Source organism: Alternaria ethzedia (genome assembly GCF_023757985.1).
Source record: "Alternaria ethzedia strain BMP 0044 chromosome Unknown scaffold_20, whole genome shotgun sequence".
Classification (NCBI taxonomy): domain Eukaryota; kingdom Fungi; phylum Ascomycota; class Dothideomycetes; order Pleosporales; family Pleosporaceae; genus Alternaria; species Alternaria ethzedia.
The window spans coordinates 438,448-458,535 of NW_026056213.1; the positions used below are offsets into that span (position 1 = coordinate 438,448).

At 53.6% G+C, this 20,088-nt stretch overlaps 8 protein-coding genes across 8 annotated transcripts; 6 read left to right on the top strand and 2 right to left on the bottom strand.

Moving 5' to 3' along the window:
• Nucleotides 1–234: 234 nt before the first annotated feature.
• PUP3 (proteasome core particle subunit beta 3) lies at nt 235–996 on the top strand (the record flags this gene model as incomplete). The annotated part of the gene is made up of 4 exons (XM_049379047.1): nt 235–237; nt 284–302; nt 353–804; nt 853–996. 4 exons carry the CDS (start codon nt 235–237, stop codon nt 994–996), a joined length of 618 nt encoding a protein of 205 aa, XP_049231317.1.
• Nucleotides 997–1,216: 220 nt separating this feature from the next.
• On the top strand, nt 1,217–3,645 carry PRP28 (mRNA splicing protein prp28; the record flags this gene model as incomplete). Its single annotated transcript, XM_049379048.1, has 2 exons — nt 1,217–1,219; nt 1,453–3,645. The coding sequence occupies 2 exons, from the start codon at nt 1,217–1,219 to the stop codon at nt 3,643–3,645; spliced, it is 2,196 nt and encodes a 731-aa protein (XP_049231318.1).
• Nucleotides 3,646–4,194: 549 nt separating this feature from the next.
• Nucleotides 4,195–5,585, top strand: J4E87_007454 (uncharacterized protein; the record flags this gene model as incomplete). Its single annotated transcript, XM_049379049.1, has 3 exons — nt 4,195–4,306; nt 4,363–4,635; nt 4,690–5,585. The coding sequence occupies 3 exons, from the start codon at nt 4,195–4,197 to the stop codon at nt 5,583–5,585; spliced, it is 1,281 nt and encodes a 426-aa protein (XP_049231319.1).
• A 2,814-nt stretch (nt 5,586–8,399) lies between these two features.
• Nucleotides 8,400–9,374, top strand: VEL2 (Velvet complex subunit 2; the record flags this gene model as incomplete). Its single annotated transcript, XM_049379050.1, has 1 exon — nt 8,400–9,374. One exon carries the CDS (start codon nt 8,400–8,402, stop codon nt 9,372–9,374), a length of 975 nt encoding a protein of 324 aa, XP_049231320.1.
• Nucleotides 9,375–13,824: 4,450 nt separating this feature from the next.
• Nucleotides 13,825–14,573, bottom strand: J4E87_007456 (uncharacterized protein; the record flags this gene model as incomplete). The annotated part of the gene is made up of 2 exons (XM_049379051.1): nt 13,825–14,441; nt 14,492–14,573. The coding sequence occupies 2 exons, from the start codon at nt 14,571–14,573 to the stop codon at nt 13,825–13,827; spliced, it is 699 nt and encodes a 232-aa protein (XP_049231321.1).
• A 228-nt stretch (nt 14,574–14,801) lies between these two features.
• Nucleotides 14,802–16,184, top strand: J4E87_007457 (uncharacterized protein; the record flags this gene model as incomplete). Its single annotated transcript, XM_049379052.1, has 1 exon — nt 14,802–16,184. The coding sequence occupies one exon, from the start codon at nt 14,802–14,804 to the stop codon at nt 16,182–16,184; it is 1,383 nt and encodes a 460-aa protein (XP_049231322.1).
• Nucleotides 16,185–16,355: 171 nt separating this feature from the next.
• On the bottom strand, nt 16,356–17,792 carry J4E87_007458 (uncharacterized protein; the record flags this gene model as incomplete). The annotated part of the gene is made up of 1 exon (XM_049379053.1): nt 16,356–17,792. One exon carries the CDS (start codon nt 17,790–17,792, stop codon nt 16,356–16,358), a length of 1,437 nt encoding a protein of 478 aa, XP_049231323.1.
• A 964-nt stretch (nt 17,793–18,756) lies between these two features.
• On the top strand, nt 18,757–19,281 carry J4E87_007459 (uncharacterized protein; the record flags this gene model as incomplete). Its single annotated transcript, XM_049379054.1, has 2 exons — nt 18,757–18,992; nt 19,050–19,281. The coding sequence occupies 2 exons, from the start codon at nt 18,757–18,759 to the stop codon at nt 19,279–19,281; spliced, it is 468 nt and encodes a 155-aa protein (XP_049231324.1).
• Nucleotides 19,282–20,088: the final 807 nt, after the last annotated feature.

Sequence of the window (20,088 nt, forward strand, 5' to 3'; positions counted from 1 at the left end):
CGGTTGGTGCATCTCAAAAGTTCGGTGCCAAGAAGGCGGTTTCGAGCTAGGTACGAGTGTCCAGGGCGGCCCGGGGAGCTCGCGCCTCCGCGTAACACTGTGAGCTGCCTGCCCAGCTGAGTACACCACAAGCACCCACAACACCACCGTTTCCCACATACACCGCAGAGCTCTACGTCCTCGTCTGTTACTGTAGTTGCCAATCGAGGGTCATTCCGCATCACACACACAGCCATGGTAAGCTGCCCGCAGTCAACTTGGAGTCCATAGCTAATCGCAACAGTCGTCACCATTCTCAATAAGTACGCCTCCACCGACACCACCCCGCATGCTCTTCTAATAACTTGAATAGACGGTGGCGCCTGCGTGGCCATGGTGGGTAAGGACTGCGTGGCCATCGCATGCGACCTGCGTCTCGGCATGCAAGCCCTCACCGTGTCCAACAACTTTCCCAAGATCTTCCAGTACGGCGACGTCTTCCTAGGTCTGACCGGCCTCGCCACCGACGTATCCACCGTATCAGACCTGTTCCGCTACAAGGTCAACATGTACCGCCTCCGCGAAGAGCGCAACATCAGCCCCCAGACCATGGCGAACCTCGTCAGCTCAAGTTTGTACGAGAAGCGCTTCGGACCCTACTTCATCAGTCCCGTAATCGCCGGTATCAACCAGACAAGCGGGAAGCCCTTCATCTGCGGCTTCGACAGTATTGGGTGCATCGACTTTGCGAAGGATTTCATTGTTAGCGGAACAGCCAGCGATCAGCTGTTCGGTACATGTGAGGGACTGTGGGAGCCTGATCTAGTGGGTTGTATCAGTACGTGGTATCGGGCTAGGCTAACATCATAACAGGGCCCCGAGGACCTCTTCGAGACAATCTCACAGGCGCTGCTCAACGCTGTCGACCGAGACGCACTTTCAGGCTGGGGCGCACACGTATACATTATTGAGAAGGACAAGGTCACAAAGCGGTTACTCAAGGGCAGGCAGGACTGAGGTGGTGTATGGCACGTGGTGGCATACAACCATGTTTATGAGCTATGAGGAATGCTACAGAGTGCTGGGGGTCTGCCTCCAGGCTGTGACAGGATAATGGGAACGACCAAACTATCTTATGATACGTACGCGGAAGCACCCCAAATACGCCAATCTGAATAGTAGACGGCTAGACTTGGCCTCTAAATCAAAGTATGTCCAAGTCCACATATAATAATCCATGGTACAGCTCCTTCCTCGGGCTTGGAAGCCCGAAGGTAACAGTACCCAGCATCGGACTATCGGTTGGACTGGCTCTACCCCTGCGTATCAAGGTCTACCTATTGTGTGTGACACTATTCCAAGGTGGTTCCCTAGATGATACCTGGGAACCACATCATGCAGTGGGGCCAGGGTACTATCGATAGCAGCCACGCACGTGATCTGGTGTTGCCTTAGCGTACATGCACCTTATAGTTCGCGCGAATCCTCCTCCGCAAGTCCACGAACCGTGACCCCCGCGAAACGAAGATGACTGCCGCCGTTCCGCCCCCAGCTGCTCGCAAGCAGCCACCGAGTATCGACGACATCCTCAAGGCCAAGCGCGAGAAAGAAGCGGCTGCCGCAAAGCCAAAGTTCATACCGAAGGCCGAGAGAGAGCGCATCGCGCTTGAGAAGCGCCAGAAAGAAGTTGAAGAGGCGCAAAAAAGGCGAGAGGCTTCCAACGGAGACAGCGACGCATGGAGACATTCGCAAGACAACAACCGCACAAATGGCCACAACAGCCACAACGGCTCGTCCTCATTCGTACCCACAGGGCCGCGCTCGATGCGCGATGCGCCGACTGGACCATCGTCCATGCGAAACGATCGCAGAAATGGAGACATGGCGCCTCCTCCACCGCCGGACAAGAAGGGCAGCAAGCGCCCTGCTGACGACACCGAGGCGGCCTTGATAAGGCAAAGATACATGGGCGCGGAACAAAATCAGTCGACGTTCTCGGCCAAGAAAAAGCGCAAGAGGACGACGGAAAAGAAGTTCAACTTCGAGTGGAACGAGGAGGAGGACACGAGCCACGATTACAATCCCATCTACCAGCAAAAAGCTGAAGCAAGCTTCTTTGGGCGCGGCCGACTAGGCGGCTTCTCTGAGGAAGTCACCAGCGCAGCGACAAAGAAGATGATCGATGCGATTATCGAGCGAGACCCGGAACATGGCAGAGAACGAGCTGAGCAGCTACTTGAAATGGAGCGACGGCGAAAAGACAGGGGCGGTCGCGCACAGTTGGACATGCACTGGAGCAAGAAGAAGCTGGAGAACATGCGAGAGCGCGACTGGCGCATCTTCAAGGAGGACTTCAGCATTGCTACCAAAGGAGGCGCAATACCGAACCCTATGCGCAACTGGGGTGAGTCGGGGCTTCCGGAGAAGCTCTTGCGCATCGTGGACGAGGTTGGCTACTTTGAGCCCTCACCTATTCAACGTGCGGCTATACCTATTGCTCTGCAGTGTCGCGACCTGATCGGAGTCGCTGCAACGGGTTCGGGTAAAACCGCCTCCTTCGTCCTGCCACTGCTTGCCTACATCTCACAACTGCCTCCTCTCGACGCGTTCAACCGACACGATGGCCCGTATGCCCTCGTCCTCGCACCAACTCGCGAACTTGCTCAGCAGATCGAAGTGGAGACTCGCAAGTTCGCATTACCACTAGGTTTCAAGACGGCTGTCCTCATCGGTGGCCACTCCATCGAGGAACAGTCGTTCCAGATGCGTGACGGAGCCGAGATTATCATTGCCACGCCCGGTCGTCTGGTTGACTGCATTGAGCGTCGAGTCCTTGTTCTTAGCCAATGCACTTATGTCATCATGGACGAAGCTGACAGGATGATTGACATGGGTTTCGAAGAGCCCGTTAATAAGATTCTCGACGCTCTACCTGTCAACAACGAGAAGCCTGATAGCGAAATTGCCGAAGACCCCACTGCCATGAAAGCAGGAATGTACCGTCAAACCATGATGTACACAGCTACTATGCCGCCAGCTGTAGAAAGAATCGCGAAGAAGTATACACGTCGTCCTGCCATCGTTACGATTGGTAACCAGGGCGAGGCTTCCGACACTGTCGAGCAGCGCGTCGAATTCGTCCAGGGAGAGGAGAAGCGGAAGAGGCGTCTCCAAGAAATCTTGAATACTCGCGAATTCGCCCCACCGATCATCGTCTTTGTCAACATCAAAAAGAATTGCGATGCGATCGCTCGCGACATCAAACATATGGGCTTCGCATCGGCTACAATCCACGGTGGAAAGACCCAGGATCAGCGTGAGGCTGCTCTGGCATCCCTCAAGAATGGGCAGATCCAGGTGCTCGTCGCCACAGACGTGCTCGGTCGTGGTATTGACATTCCAGATGTTTCCCTGGTTGTCAACTTCAACATGCCGCCTAGTATCGAAACGTATACGCATCGTATTGGTCGTACTGGTCGTTTGGGAGCGGACTCTGACAAGCCTGGTGTTGCAATCACTTTCTGGGGTAATGAAGATGCGGATGTGCTATACGATCTCAAGCAGATCCTCATGAAGAGTGAGATAAGTAAGGTACCTGAAGACCTGAAGAAGCACGAGTCGGCGCAGCAAAAGGGCAAGAAGAGCATGGGCAAAAACATCACTTAATGAGTTGTAGGACCAGCATGCATGAGGCTGGAAATAGAGAAGTAGTTGATTACATAGCTCTCCATTCTTACCACAGAGAGAGCACGGTGCAAGCCGCAATAGGAAGCAATAAAGCACAGTCGTCATAATTTTCCGAGACATGGGCAAACTGCCAACTGCCATGGCAGATGGCCTAATGCGCGACTCGGTAGTGCCGATCTACCCCGGACTGCCTGCACTCCTAAACTGCAACCCGTTAGCAAGTGGAGAAAGGCAGCGTCACTCGGACGCCCCGTCCTGTTGGTTTGCAATGCAAGCCGCGCGTGGTCAATTAGTGCACGCGCACCGTCGACGCTCGTACACGGAAAATCCCCGCCTCGATAGAAATAAGCCCTTACTCGATGTCGCTTCCTACCGGCCCGTTTCTCCTGTCATTTCTGTCGCCCTGCTGTGCGTTACGGTACCCGTCTCCTCTTCGAACTGATGGCGTCGCAATTCTGCCTCTTTGTGCCTGGTTCGTTGTTGCACGGAGGAGCTGCGTTTTGACCAGTTTGAGACGGAAGGCTCGGAATGGCGTCGCTCTCTGTCAACCTTGCTTCTAGCGTCACATCGTCTGTTTTCGCGGCGGAGTCGACACCGGCGCTGGGGACACTCGAGTCCGCTGGCGCTGGAATCACTGGAGGTAAGTTTCTAGCTGTGTCTGAGCAACGCGATTGTCTTGTACTGATGCCTTTGTAGGCTACACCGGCGATTCTCTTCCCCTTAAGATCATCATCGCGTTTCTGCTCGGTCTTTCGCTCTACAACGCTATCGAACTCATTGTTCTCGCTTTCGTCACTTTCCAGCGCTACCATGGGTTGTACTTCTGGTCGCTCGTCATCAGCGCATTCGGCATCATACCATACTCGCTGGGCTTCATCATCAAGTTCTTCCGCTTGTTGGACCCCGCGGCGAATGCTGGATATGTTGGCGTCGTCTTACTCACGCTTGGCTGGTATCCCATGATCACTGGTGAGTTCAGTCAACGCTGGAGGTCCCCAGCATGCGGCTACTAACAACGTCCAGGGCAATCAGTCGTTCTATGGTCGCGTCTCCATCTCGTTACGAACTCGCGCCGAGTCCTTCGCTGGACTCTCTACATGATTATCGTCAATGGCGTACTGCTCCACTCAGTTACGACCGTCTTGACCTTCGGTTCCAATTCGAACTCGCTTTCCGATGCTACGCTGCGTCGCTTCGTCCGCGGATACTCGATAATGGAGAAAGTGCAGATGGTGTGCTTCTTCGTGCAAGAAACCATCCTGTCCATAGTATACATCAAGGAGACGGTACGACTACTGAAACTCTCGGAAACGGTACAAGACGACGTACGCAGTTTCGACGACAGCGCTGGAAACCAATCCCACGGGCACCTCAAGAACACAAACGTTCGAAAGACAATGTACCAGCTCCTCACCATCAACGTACTAATCATTGCCATGGACATCGCCCTGCTCAGCGTCGAATTCGCCAATCTGTACCTCATCGAAACCACCCTGAAAGGCGTCGTATACTCCATCAAACTCAAACTCGAATTCGCCGTCCTGGGAAAACTCATCCAACTCGTGCGCGTCCGAGCCGAATCCGATCAGAGCATGAACAACGCCTACGCACGCGGTAGCAGCTTCGAACGCCGGAATACCCTGACACTGGAAAAGACACAAAGTGGTACAGCGAGTGTAGGCGCATCGGCGAGACTCAACGGCAGCCTGCTCACGCACGATTTCGGCGGATCGCAATATCCCGACTTTGTGGATCCCCGACGCATCAGCCCGAACGTTACGCATGCGGAACCGGCGAATGGCGAGACTGGCTGGGAGACGCGAGGGCAGCAGGAAGATCAGGATAAGTGGAGGAGGCGGGTTAGAGTCAAGCGGGGCAGCTGGATCGATGAAGAGATGGACAAGCATAATATTGGGTGATGTGGCAGTGAATACCTGACGGGTTGACATGCGGATCTCGACTCGCGTACGAACAGTACTCTGCCCGTTTCGTCACGGGACAAGTGAACTTCGCGCCGTTATGCCGTATGCCCAGACATGGGTAGGACAACACTACGAGATCTCCGCCGTTTCATCGATGTCGAAGTGGAAGACTTGCAGCGTTCACAACACGAGACTATCCTTATAGATCCTCAGTCCTTAGTCCGACGATCTCTCAACAGATCCGATACATATCGACGTCTTACTCAGCAACCTTCATGCTATGTATCACAGCCTGTTCGCATCATGCCCGAACGTCGGAAAACTGCCTCCAACATAGTTGCGGATGACAATACTGCAAGCTCCGCATAATGGCACCTGCATAACGGAACATTCGAAGGGGACGTCCTGATACACTAGCTGGACGCAAAGCGAGGCGATGGAAGCAGATCTCCACGACGCCTGTTATCAGAGTCTGGAAACGATGGCAATTGGAATGGGAATCCTATGTAGGGGTCATCAAAATCTGTGTGTACACGCTCTATCCAGGACTGAGCTTGAGTTTCAAGCGTCGTGCTTGGAAGGCACACCACGTAGATTTAGCGTAATTCATATGTACTATCCAGTAGATAGAATCTCCATCGTATATACAAACAACAAATAACATGTTCTAATTACCTTGACAGTTACGCAGTTTCTCTTTTAGAATAGATGATAGCAACAACCTAAGACAAAGCACCTTCCTCGTAAGTTGAAAGTCTCGCGTGAGTGAGGTCTCTTCCTTACCCAAATGCTACCTGCTTTCCCTTTTTGGATATTACATCTTCCACTTCGTACCATGGACCTTGTCAGCTAGAAAAACCTAACGAGAGCTGAATATCTCAGGCCATCTAGATGTATAGGCTACAAACCACATCTTCTGACATTCTCGACACGGGCGTTCAAGGTCCCAGGTTGTGCGATAGTATCAAAAGTTAAGGTTCCAAAAGGCTTCGAAGTCGGCGCTGGCTGTTCGTCGGAATGGTATCGCCGTACAGTTGAAAATTTTGCTTGTTTACGAACAAGGTATGACGCAGCGACTTTGGGGAGTCCGAGAAAATAGGATTCGCAAAGATACTCTTCCTACTTGGCTGTTCTACTATAGTTCTATGCAGTAATATTCTTTAGGCATTCCTTGATCTAAGTGAGATAGGGTATTAATTTGACAAACATGATGATGTCGATGTATGCGGGCACAACACCGAATAGGAACGCTGTTTACAAAATCTTAATACAGGCGTAATGTGATGGCTACACACCTCGTGGTAACCGGTTTCAGTACCTAAATATGCTTGACTTTATACCGACAGACTTTGACTTTACGTGTTTTCTTTCGTTATGCAAAACACCAAAGCATGAGATGTGGCACTTGAATAGCTGAAGACCTTAGAAGCTGGTCTCAAAAAGACAAGACTGCATTACTAGTACACTAGAGAACGTTGTTGACAACGAAAGAATGCGCCTTTGACTTAGACTAGGGCCTGTTCTTGGTTCGAGCTGGTCATTGAGATGGTACTCCTGAGCTTCGCGCCTTGGTCCACTTTGTTGCTGCACATTACCGCGACGACGGGTGTACACAGGTATGAGCATGAATGAAGAACATAGTCAAGCGGCACCAACTCCAGCGGATCGTCAGGATGCGGGTTCTATACCCACCTACAGAAGATGATCAATTGAAATCACGTAGAAGTCTACATTGCGGGAAGATTTTGCAGTTGGTGCGTTGAACACCCACGTAGCCTCCAGGGCACCCACATAGCCTTCAGGGCACGTGTTCAGTTTGTGCATTGAATGAGATGCTTCAACTTCAAGTGCGAAAGATAGCTAGGCAACAAACCATCACAAAGTTGCTCAGCCTGCTTCGTACCGTGGCTGAGCGTGGTCGAATGTGTAGCCGAGCGAACAGTGCAGCCAATATTAGGGGAAAAGGACGCACACACCTGGTTGACTCAGAGGGGTTTGAGAGTAACATGTGATTGGAAAATGGCAGAGTGTAGATACTTCTTGGTATGGATACTATTGCTAATGGACAAGAGAATGATCGAATCACAAATCGGGTGTTGCTATGTACCTACGCGAGTGCGCGTCCCACATCACCTGGGCAACCTAATAAGAAAAGATATCCTGAAGCCTAGGTTAACGTTAGTCACCTACTTTGCAGGTTTCTGTCTTGATGTAGTCTGCAAACATACAGATTATGCGCTACCTATACAAATGCGCGTCCCCTGTTAACCTGCCCAACGTCGAAGTTAGTCATCCACTTTGCGCGTTCTTGTCTTAATGTATTCCGCACAACCTAAGAACAACTGAAAACCCTGAAGCCTACGTTGACGTTAGTCACCCACTTTGCGGGTTTTTGTCTTGGTGTAGTCCGCAGACGTTTTCGTGTATGAGGTTGTCCCATGGGTGAGGTAGCGCCGGAGACTAACGCCGATCATGGCTGAGACCCGCAGCTGTGGTCCCCCTCACCTGCGTGGCCCTATAGGAATATTCCCGTTTCAATCCTACTCGATGACTACCTAGGTACATGAGGCTTTTTCGCATTGATTTGTCATTAATGAAGGCGATTTGATGACCGTTTGCAAGGGTAATGTCTCGATACTGAACCATGGTTGTAGTGGTGAGTCTGTAGGTAGCGTTGGCCCGTGGCGCACTTCCGCATCGCCTAAATCTTGGGAGAGTATATAGCTTGTGCACGCCCGTCCGTTAATCTTACCCATAACATCTCTCACCCACATCCAATCAACACCAAGACACCAACATCACAACGCCAAAATGTCTTACAATAATTACACCAGGACTAGCACTGGCCGCCCAGAGCCAATTCAGCAACAGCAGACCATGGCGAAGCCCACCAGGAAATACGACTTGGTTGTTGAACAACAACCGATCCGAGCCCGCATGTGCGGCTTTGGTGACAAGGATCGAAGGCCGATCACACCCCCGCCCTGCGTCCGCTTGGTCGTCTACGACACCCACACGGGACAAGAGGTCCCCTTCAACGACATCGATAGCACGTACTTCGTGCTCATGGTCGACCTCTACGACGCGCAGGGAGTCAATGCCGTCAACCTGGTGAGACACAGTAGCGCGGCGCCGACCGTGTCGATATCAAGTAGCACCACCACTTCATACCCTCCGCCGCCCGAGCGAACACACCACATGTTCACAGCCCAAGTTCAGTACGACTCCCGCGGTGGCATGCCGCAGCAGCACATGGTCCAATACGGCGGAAACCCCGTGCCAGGGCCCCAGGGATACTGGCAGGCCCAACCACCGGGCTACCCCATGCCGCAAAACATGTACGGGCAGCCCCCGGTGCAAATGACAAACACGATGATTCCCGCAACACCCATGGGGTCAAACCACACCCGCAATCTCATCGGCATGAACGCTGTCAATGCATGCCGCCTCCAAGATCTCGACCAAAAACCCGGCTTTTGGTTCGTACTACAGGATCTGAGCGTGCGCACCGAGGGCACATTCCGGCTGAAGCTCAGCCTTTTCGACATTGGCTCCAACGATGGCACCAACGGCACCATTCACATGAACGACGGCAGCAAAGGTAAAGGCCCATGCCTTGTCTCCAACTTCACCGAGCCCTTCACTGTCTACTCAGCCAAGAAGTTCCCCGGTGTCATTGAGAGCACCAAGCTCAGCAAGTGCTTTGCGCAGCAGGGTATCAAGATTCCCATTCGCAAAGATGGCCCCAAGGTGCCTAACCAGGCTGAGTTTGATGAGGATGCGTGAGAGCTGGTCAGAGGCATACGCGTTGACGGTATGGTCGTTGGCAGGTTACGGATTATGGATGCATGTTTTTGGGTTGGCGTTTTGGAATTTTGGCGTTGTTGGGGTTTTCTATCAATACGTTGTGGGCGGTTTTCTGTAGGAATCGCAAATGGACAAATCACTAGTTTACACGTTCTCGTTACTACTGCTGATGTAAATGTTCTGTCAGATGAAGTGATGTATAATGCACCCTGAAGGTATACACGGTGTTCTCGGATGACGATACACAGCCTACAACACATTGATACCTCCAGGCCATGTCATCAGTGAACCCACCTTATGCAAGGAAGAAAGTCAACAGGCGCAATGAAGCCTACATCACTCCAACAACGGACAAAGACGAATCACCGAGGCAATGTAGACATGTAGATGATTTATTTATAACAGGAGTTCAACATTATGCCCACTAACCCCACTGGAAGAGTGTCTGCTTCTTGCCCTTGTTACCCTTCTTCTTCCCTGCCGCTCCTGCATCCTCCAAAGCCGGTGTTGATGTACCGCTGTTCGTGCCGGATGGGCCAGCCCAAGGGTTACTCACTGGAGTGTTGCGTCCGCTGTTATCGCGTCGTAGACCGTGACCAGTGTAGCCGGGGCTGAAGATTGTGCTGGTGGGTTTGGCTGCTGCGGGGAGAGCTGGAAAGGCGTCTGCGGCAGCAGGCTTCTTGTTTACGTTTGTTGATGATGCGACTCGCGATGGCATGGGCGAGGGGCGCGCGCTCGTTGCGGCAGATGAGGAGGCCCATGGCGTTTGGCCGGGCTTCGCACCGACACGACCCGAAGGTGCTGGCAAAGCTGGGAACGGGTTGCTCGACGATGCGTTCGACCAACTGGCTTGCTGGTTGGCTGTCGATCGAGACGATTGCGCTGTTGAGCTCTTCAGCTTCAGTACCCGTGAACCTCCTCGCGCAGTCGATCCGCCGTTCAAGCCTGTCGCAGAGCCAGGTAATGATGGATAGTCCTCGTTGATAGCCTTCCAATCATTCCAAGCCTTCAATAGAGCTTCACGCTTCCCTGGCATCTCAAAGATGTCTGCCAATTCTTTGATCAGCTTCCCCATCTCCTTCGAGTTGGCGTCGAATAGCGCAAAGAACCCGTCGATGAGCTGTGCCGCGGATACCTTGGAGTTGCGATAAGCCGATACCGCGGCTCTGAACTCTTGCAGTTTGATTTCACTACCTCGAAGCATGTTTGTGGCCCGTTCTGTGACTGCGTTGTGACGCAACAGTCTAGCCTGGTCCTGGGGTGTCTGTGGAACTGGGTTGGGTGGTTGTGTGTCCATGCTTAGTTGAGCAACGCCATTCGTGATGTTGTTGGCAGCCGCTGGGGTTGGGCGCGACGCAGTGACGGTAGGAGGCTCTGAGGCGCTTGGAGGAGGTCTAGCAGCGAACGCCTCGCCTGGAGTTGGTGCAGAGAGCTGGCCCCCAAAAGTTCTTCCCGTTACTGAATGAGTGTTTTGAGCCTCTCTCTGCCGCTGGTAAGCAAGCTCTGCTCTGCTCAAGGGCTGCGCAGACGACGCAGGCACTGGCTCAGCGTTCGGATCCCGTCCGCGTCCACGGCCTCTGCCGCCCTCGCGTCTGCGCTCGTCTCGCCTGTTGTTGCCCTGACCTTGCTCGTGAGGCGCCCTGATTTGGAAGCCAGACATGTCGACTCTCCGGGCATCCCGTAAAGCGTCCTTGGAAAGACCGTTGGGATGCACCTCCAACTGGTGCGCCTTGAGGTCCATCTCAGAATCGAACACGACGAACTTCTTCTCTAGACACTCTCGGTCTGGGCAGAGGAAATGGTCTTTCCGAAAGTGCACCTCGAGCGAATCGTAGTTGACGTAGTATTGTTGTTTCCTGCTTCCTCCCTCCCGGCGGTCGCAAATGTGGCAGCGCTCGTGCTTGTCTCTGCAATGGGTGTATAGTTCGTCGTCGCCGTAGAAACGCTGGTTGCAGAAACCGCACTCCGGGTGCCCTTTGAATCCGCTTTGATCTATTGCTCCAGGATTATCGTCGCCGAACTTCTGGTGCCGTCGTAGCTCGGCCATCGTGAATAGGACGTGCTCGTGGGTAAAGACCTTTTTGTTCCGCGTACAGAGGTCACTTTATAACGTTAGCCAGAATCATTTGTTCAGAACTGCAGAGTACACACCACATGACTTTTCCATGCGCCGTCTTGACATGACGATGCAGGTCCGGCCAACCTAGACAGGCTACATCGCACTCGCCGTCGGGGCAGTTGTATTGTAACAGCAATCGCGCGTCTTCAAACACGCCAGAGTTCTCAAAGTGTATGCCCAAGGTATCGTCGGATTTGAAAAACTCAGCGGTGGAGAAGTCCTCGTAGTTCTTCTCGGCGTCGTCTGTGAGGATAACGTGGTCCGACTCGGTTCGACAATGTGCACAGGCCTTTGTTTTATACAAGGCCCGCATTCGGATGGAACAGATGTGGCATGTGCGGTGGTTGCAAGGAGCGACGGCTGTGTGTTGAACGGGCGAGGCGCAAATGAAGCAGACTTCGGCATCGTCGTCTTCGTTGTCCGATTGCTGAAGGTTGGGCTTGACGAGAGTCGGTGGAGCGTGTCCGCTCTCTTCTGTGTCTATGGCAGGCGCCTTGCCCTTCTCTGGCGCATGTCCACCGCGAGTGCCTGCGCCGTCTCTGTTGCCGCGACCTCGCCCGCGGCTCTGGAAGCCGCCCCGTCCACGGCCTCGCCCTCCGAAGTTCTCGTGGCCATCTTCTCCACCGTGTGCACCTCTGCCGCGCCCACGCCCTCTTCCCCCTCTCCGTTGCGGGCTTGCAGGAACTTGCGGGGTTTCCGGGGCGCCTGTCGAGGCCATCGCGGGGTATTGTTGCGGGTCTAGGGGGTCAGTATAGAGGATTGTCGGTATGGATGATTCCAGACAGTTGTGCGAAAATGAATGGTCAGGCAGAGGCAGGCGGGCGAGGCCTCTTTGTACGGTAGGCCTTTGTTGGTAGTTTGGCGAAAGCTACTTGCGATGACGCCCTTCACAAGCGAAAGCTGTTAGCCCTGGAGATGGTCCATGCTCAAACATGACTCAAGCACTGCCAGACCGAACATGGCGCAGCAGTCGCTCGAATGAGTCGAAATGATTCTACACTATATTGTCTGTATGGCCGTAGTTATGCCTTACCGCTATACCTACACAGACACGTTGTAGCCTTCTCGATGGCTACTCCGAAAACACACTCCATAGACTTCCCGAGTTTCACAATTCACGTAAGCCCAGTTCCTCCTCATCAAACTCATCCTGGTAGAAGGACCTCAGTGTCTGCAGATAATCGTCCCCTCCGCTGCCACCATACATAATCTGCTTGAGCCAGCCCTGCATGGCGTAGATCTGATCGGTAAACTTCTCAGCGTCAAGATGAGCCTGCTGAGTTTCGGCGGCTTTCTTCTCCATATCGACGGGGTCTTGCTCGCTGTACGCGGCTAGCTCAGTCCTGAGCTTCTCGAGGTCTCTGGTGAGGTCGGCATGCTTCGTAATCAGTGTCTTGCGGTCGCCACCTGCGAGTGATGAGCATAAGTGCAACACACGGTACATTGGTATTACCTGTCTCCATGAGCATCTCCTCGTCATCAGCGCGAGCTGCACCTGCATCATCCACCTTCGCCTGAAGTTCAGCTACAGTAGCGGTGGCCTTGTCGAACTCCTCTTGGGCCTTCTTGAGAGCAGCATCTTTGGCTTTCTTTTCGTCGGCTGGGAAGCTCCAGTACCAGTTGCCGCTACCAATCTTCTCGACACGGATCTTGTTGTCGTCTGAGAGTGCTTGGAGGTAGTCCTTGACCTGCATGCCGTTGATAGAAGAGACTTGTGGCAGCGTCTTCTCGAGGTCCTTGATGCTATGAGCCTGTGCCGTCTTATGGAACCAGGCAAGAATGGATGCCGCCTTCTGCGGGTTGGGCTGAGTTTTGGGTGCCTGCTAGTGTTAGTGAGTGCTTGAGTGGGAATCATGTCTGAACTGACCATTTTCGCCCGACTAAGAAGACAAATGCTCTTGCAGCGGGAATGAAATAGCAAGAAAGAACGAGAAGCGATGACCGCGATGATCGTGTTAAGACTAAAGTCGCGAGATTTGAGCGGGCTTTTGATCGCGTCTTCCGCTTGCAGGAAGGCACGCTAGGTCCCCGGTTGTGGTAGGAGGCAGGCACGACCTCAGTCCAGCTAGAACCTCGATCGCATCGACGCTATTGGCACTCATCTACGACACCCGGTAATATCCTTTCTACAGTAGAACTTGAACATTACGGCGTGAAGATCAGAGGTGTGCGTTCAAACGGGCCCACAAGGCGGTGATACACATATGGCATCGTCTTTGACCCATCAAGTCCTCCTTGCGAATCTTTTGGCTCCAGGTCGAAATGAAAACCTTTCACTCCTGAACTTCGCCATTCCACGTATTGTGATACTCAATCCAGATCCTCTTCAAAGTCGTCCGACTCTTCTGAGTCATCAAACGACGACGTCGACGACGACTCATCGGACGAAACCCACGTCACATGCTTCCCTGTCTTCTTTTCAACCGGCCGCTTCTCTTTATCAACACTTGGCTGCTCCTTCTCTTTACCAGTACCCTGTTTCTGCGCACCACTCTTCTTCGCCCTCTTCGCCTTCTTCAGACTCGTGAGAATTTCATGTTCATGTTCCTCAGCGGCTTCGGTAAAAGCCAAATCTCCCGTCTCACCCAGTGCATCGCGCGCCGTTTCTTCCATCAGGATGCACAAAGCAATGAGCGCGGTTTCGTTCAGGCCTCTCCACGTCCTTCGCATGAGCTTGCGCGAGAAGCGGCGGCGTCGTCCAGTTTTGACCCACAACCTCTCGATGTAGGCTTTCATTGCGGTAGCCAGATCTCCACTGGGCAGCTTTTGGTCTGGAGGTAACTTGTTGTGAGCGGGATAATAGTCATCTTCCTCATATCGGATGGGCGCATTCTTTCGCTTGAAGAGTACCTCGTCTGGCCGAAGTGGTTTCCTGGATGCCTTGGGATCAGAGATGTTGTGAATCAGACCAGTTCGGGCGACTCTGCCTAGACATCTTTAGATCAACTGTCTTAATGATGAACTTGATGGCTCTTACGTTTGACGGCATCGTAGACGGTGGATCGACGCTTGCGAAACTTCGTGCGTTTGATCTTGAGCTTTTTCTTGACAGCAGCCATGCAAGATAGCTCCGGAGTGTTTGTCGTTGTTTTTGTGCCAAGGTAAGGCGGAGTGCAAAGGTACGCGGCTCGCTTGCAAGGATTGAGCGCCCGTTGGTGAATGTGTTGCGACTGCAGATCCCTGTCGCGTGTGGACGCCAGGCTACAACGTCATAACCTTGGAACCGTTTGCGCCTTCCAAGGTTCTTCTTTCCCTCGCTCCAACACACACGAAGCATGTAGTCGCATATGAACACCCAACACGTGCTCGACCGCGCGTACGGCTTCATCCCCAACCATGTCCTCAAGCGCGCCTATACCTCCCGTCTTATCTACGCGCTGCAACCGTCTCCCGCCGTGACCTTCAGTCAGCACCTGCCTGCTCCCGACAACCCACGCGAGCGCATACGGGCGCATATATCCGGAGTAAACGCGCTGACAATCGACAAGTTCGAAGGACGATATCTGCTTTCTGGAGGTGCCGACAGCTCCATCGCGGTATGGGATCTCGAGGCGCAGACCACGGCAACCGAGGCGGGAGAGACACATCTGCCTCTGACGGCGGTGAACAAGACGAGCGAAGAGCACAAGCTGGGCATTACGCAGATACAATTCTATCCCTTCGATTCTCTGGCCTTCCTCACGTCCTCGTACGACCACACCGTCAAGCTCTACTCCAGCGAAACACTTGCGACGTCAGCGTCTTTCGATCTCGACTCGGTCGTGTACAACATCGGCCTGTCGCCTATCGCATCGCACCTTCTCGTCGCATGCGCCACCCAACACCCCAACGTCCGTCTCGTCGATCTGCGTTCCGGCGCAACCACACACAGTCTAGCGGGCCACTCTGGCGCAATCCTCTCCACAGCATGGAGCCCTGTGCGCGAACACATTCTCGCGAGCGGAGCTACAGACGGCAGTGTACGCTTCTGGGATGTACGCCGCAGCGTCGGTGAGCTGGGCGTACTGGATCTCGAGGACTCAGTCGGCATACTAGGGAAGCCCGCGTCGTCTACACGCAACGCTACCAACGCACAAGCGCACAGAGACGCCGTGAACGGGCTCGTCTGGACAGAAGACGGCAAACACCTAGTCTCCTGCGGCCACGATGCGCGAATACGCGTCTGGGACACGGATACCGGCGCCAATACCCTCGCAAACTTCGGCCCCATGGTCAAGAACTCTGGGCTTGCGCCGCGTATCCCCGTACTTGCACCCACGCAGAACCTCCAGCCAGGTGCCGATCTCATGTTCTACCCCAACGAGCATGAGATACTCAGCTACGAGCTCTTTGACGGCAAGCTGATCCGCCGTCTGCGCCGCTCACCGCAGCCCCAGACGAACAACCCACCTAGCACGTCTGGTGCAACAGCAAAGGGACAACGCAATATCAAGGATAGAATCACAAGTCTAGCGTGGCGGCCACATCATGTAGAGATGTATTCTGCGCATGCCGATGGCAGTATAGCGGCATGGACGCCGCGAACAGAAGAAGACGCTGAAGCAGACGAGGATGAACGATTGGAGCGGGAAGAGAAAGAGGTGGATAAGAAGAGGAAGAGAGGCGTGCTAGATGAGATATACCAAGGATTGACGAAGAAGCAGATTACATTTGGCAACATGGGCTTTTAGCCAACCGATAGTAATATTGACAAGATGAATTGAATCGAATCGCTCAGACTGTTATATTACAACACATGCTACCCGCTGCGTCTCTTCATATGCCCATTACATATCATCATAACAGTGCAATATATGTCTTCATCTAGCAATCCCCGTCTATCTCTCCGTCTATTCCAGTGTCTATCCAGACCCAAAATGCGGTAACCTAGCCGGAACAAATGGCCCTTCACCAACTCCTCCTCTTTCGTCTTCCTCTCTCACCTCGTCTTTGATAGACAGTGGCCGAATCGGCGTAACAGCCTTACTCGAGTAATCGCTCTCATCCACATAGAACGCACTACTATCCGGCATCGTCTGCGTATCTACGAAACTGGGGAAAGTAATCGCATCGCTTTGATCTATCGACGGCGCAGTCTCGCCAACGGGCGTGCGTACAAGCGGAGATACAGTCGAGTCTACCGTTGTCATAAGTCGCGCTGGCGACGCAGAACGAGGCGTACTAGATTTGGTCGAGAGAGGCTGATCGGGCGCTAGACCGCGCTTGACAGCGAGTTGTTGCGCTTCCTGCCGTTTGCGACTGACTTCCCTCTCCTCTTCTAAACGAAGACGTTCCTCTTCTTTCGAGAGTTCGTCGAGCGTGGGGGGAACTTGTTCGATTGTTTCTGAGACGGAGCGCGCGGAGAGGGGCGGTTTGTCCGAGTTGCTTGTGTTGCGGGAGGAGAGCGTGCGGGTGGATACGCGGGATGCGGAGGGGCGCTTGCTCTTGCTTGAGCGGGCCTTGTTGCTGCTGGGCGTGTCTTCGTTCCATTGGCCCGTTGTGCGGCGCTCGAGGGCGATGGTGAATTCGTCGTCGAGGGGCACGGCGTCTTCCAGCTCGTCTTCGCTGGGGAAGATGTCGCCTCGCGAGCTGAGGGAGTCGGTTGTGTGGCCCGATGTGTGCGTGTTGCTTCGCTGTCGGCGGTGGCCTTTGTTTTCGGGCCCGTCGAGTGCATCCTCGTCGCTGTCCTCTATCAGTGGCTCTTCCTCCTCACGGTTTCTTCTTGTCGCGCCTGGGTGCTCTATGAGATCTGCGGCCGAGGGCTTGTATCGCAGTCCTCTGCCGCCAATCTTGAAAGGCAAGCGTCCCAAGAAGCCAAAGTACGAGGAACTCGGGATGAGAGTCGGGTCTTGGGCACCATCTCGTGGCAGCGTCGTGCTTTTCCGGCGCGGCGTGTTGTATCTTGGGTCGCGATTTCGCTGTCCATAACTCATGCCGCTCTGCCGGCCAGGCTGCGATGTTGCGCCATAATTGGAAGCGCCGCCGAGGAAGCGGTCGAGGTTGTCGCTGCCCCAGCCCAGAAGGCCGTCGTTCTCATCGTCCTCCCAGTCGTCGTAGAAGTCAAAGCTGACTTCTGCCCGGCCTCGTGACCGCCCGCGATTGCGCCGGCGGTCGTTGTGCGCTGGGAAGCATGGCGCCGTGCACGCGTTGACGCATTGGGTTATCGACGAGAAGCACGGATTAACATAGCGCTGCGTGAAGCCGTAGATGTTCTCCTGCGCCGATTCGTTTGCGTGCTCGAGGTTCTCTGTGATCTGATGGAGCGTGCGATTCCACCGCGGGTCGCTGCGACGGTACATGGTGACGATGACGACGACGGTGACTAGCACTCAGTGGAAGCGGGTGGGTATTGCGTGGAGCAGCAGAGTGCTGCGATGCGACAGCGCATTGGCTTCAACAGGACAGCAGGCGCATTCACGCTGACACACTGAGGTATGACGACGTGGTCGATGAGATGCGGCTCGGTTGGCGCTCTAGGTTCAGATTCCCCAGCCCTGCGCCAGCCGTCCCAGCACCCACATCAATCCAGCCTTTCACCCCCACAGTCTTGCTGCTTTCGGCACGCCCCTTCCGACCAATCCTACAATGAACCATGCGATACGTCCGCTTCCTCAAAAGTCCCCGCGTAGTCGCTGAAAAGGGCACGTCGAGAAAGCAAGTCCACTGTCTGATTACCATTACTTCAGACCTTGGAGATTCTTTTCTCCCTCACGACATCCAGCTAGCAGCAGAGTTGTCAGCAACTGCAGATGGGTCAGAAGAAAGCGTGATAGTATGGTCGACTGTGCAATGGACAGCCGGCATGCGCAGTCTGCCCATCACTTTCCCGCTCCCTAAATCTCAAGCTTCTCACTCGAGTTTGCGAGTAAGAGTGGGTGGGGAGCCGAAACGAACATACGATGACTTTGCAGCCATAACAGAAAAAGGTGCTCGGGGTGTTGTATCTGCCTGGAGCCCACCATTCGCGTCGGACCAAGATGCTCTGAAGTTAGTCGAAAGACGGTTCAAGCTGCCAGATGGACCCATCACTACTATCTGGGAGGAGACGGGAGAAAGCATAGCGAGGCATCTATGGTATGCATATCCAATTTTGTTACAATCTATTTGAGGTGCTAATCATATGACAGGGACGCTGGTATCACACTCTCATGTCAAATGACGGCTCTGGATAATCCAAAATCCAGCCTAGCAGAAGCTTTACTACCATATGGTATTGTATCTGAACCCCATCTGAATGTCCTCGAACTTGGCACTGGCTGCGGGATGGTCGGCATTGCAATCGCTCAAACTGTCTCCAACTCCAAAGTTCTCTTGACTGACCTTCCAGAGGCTAGAGAGATCGTTGAGCGTAACATCGACTCGGCAGTCAAAGCACCACGTGCATCACTCGCGTTCATGGAACTGGACTGGGATGCAGAGTTACCTGGTGAAGTACAGTCTAGCTCAGAGCCTCTCGATCTTATTCTCGCTGCTGATTGCACCTACAACCCAGACAGCAGGTATGCTTCCTCTCACCCACTTCACATGCATGGAGTACTGCTGACTTACAACTACAGCCCCGCATTAGTCAAGACGCTTGCACGACTCTCCAGAGCAAACCCTAAAGTCAGGATTGCCATCGCAATGAAAATGCGCCACTCGAGTGAAGAAGTCTTTTTCAAGCTCATGTCCGACGCAGGGTTCCTAGAGACAGACAAGATGGAGTTTCCATTGCCAGGGGATGTTCAAGTTGGCGAGGAGACTGTGTACTTGCACGTCTACTATAGGGCATTCTTTGCTCCTACTTAGCCAGAAGGTTATCTGCCTTGGGTATCGCTAGGCTCTTTTCCCAATTTGATGAGCAACTCACTCATTCGTTTGCCATCAATTGTCACATATAGCAAAGGAGGTGCATACAAGCTATTATGATCAGGACGTTCTGGACGCTTACAAGGCTGCTGCAAGGTAGCTAGCCTGCCCGTATCGTATGACACCAACCCCAGAACAAGGCACGCCAAGTCTGTGGAAGCCAGACAAAATCTACCGTTCTCCAGCGTCTACAGCAATCAGGTAAAAACTAAGTATTAAACAAATCAACATGCATCCCCATCCCACTTCTACAAGAAAACCCCCCCTCGCATCGATCCTCCCACACCCTAATACCCCCTCCTCAGCCTCGCCCATCCCAAACCCAACTCACATTCCTCCCGCCCCCACACCTTTTTCCATCTCACCATCCACGCCCCTCCCAGACCATTCCCACTCCCCGCAAGCTGACCACCCCAAACCTACCCTAAGTAGCAAGTCCGGCGTGGGGTCCGTCGAACCCAGCACTAACAGCCACTAACGCTCATGCTGGTAAGCACTTCGAGCGCTAGCGCTTTCCGCAAGGACTACGCCGCTACGCCGCAGTAAACTAGTTACTTCCGCTAGCCAGATGGATGCAGATGGATGGAACGAGCGGCTTTCCCGAAGGTGTGCTGATTGAGGCGTGCTGATTGTGGCGTGATGGTGCTGAGATTACTACACCTAGCTATCATGCGCGGCTTTGGTGTCGTCTTGCTACATACGCGCATTGCGGATTAGTTGGTAGACGCGTGAGGCTAGTGGTGTTGG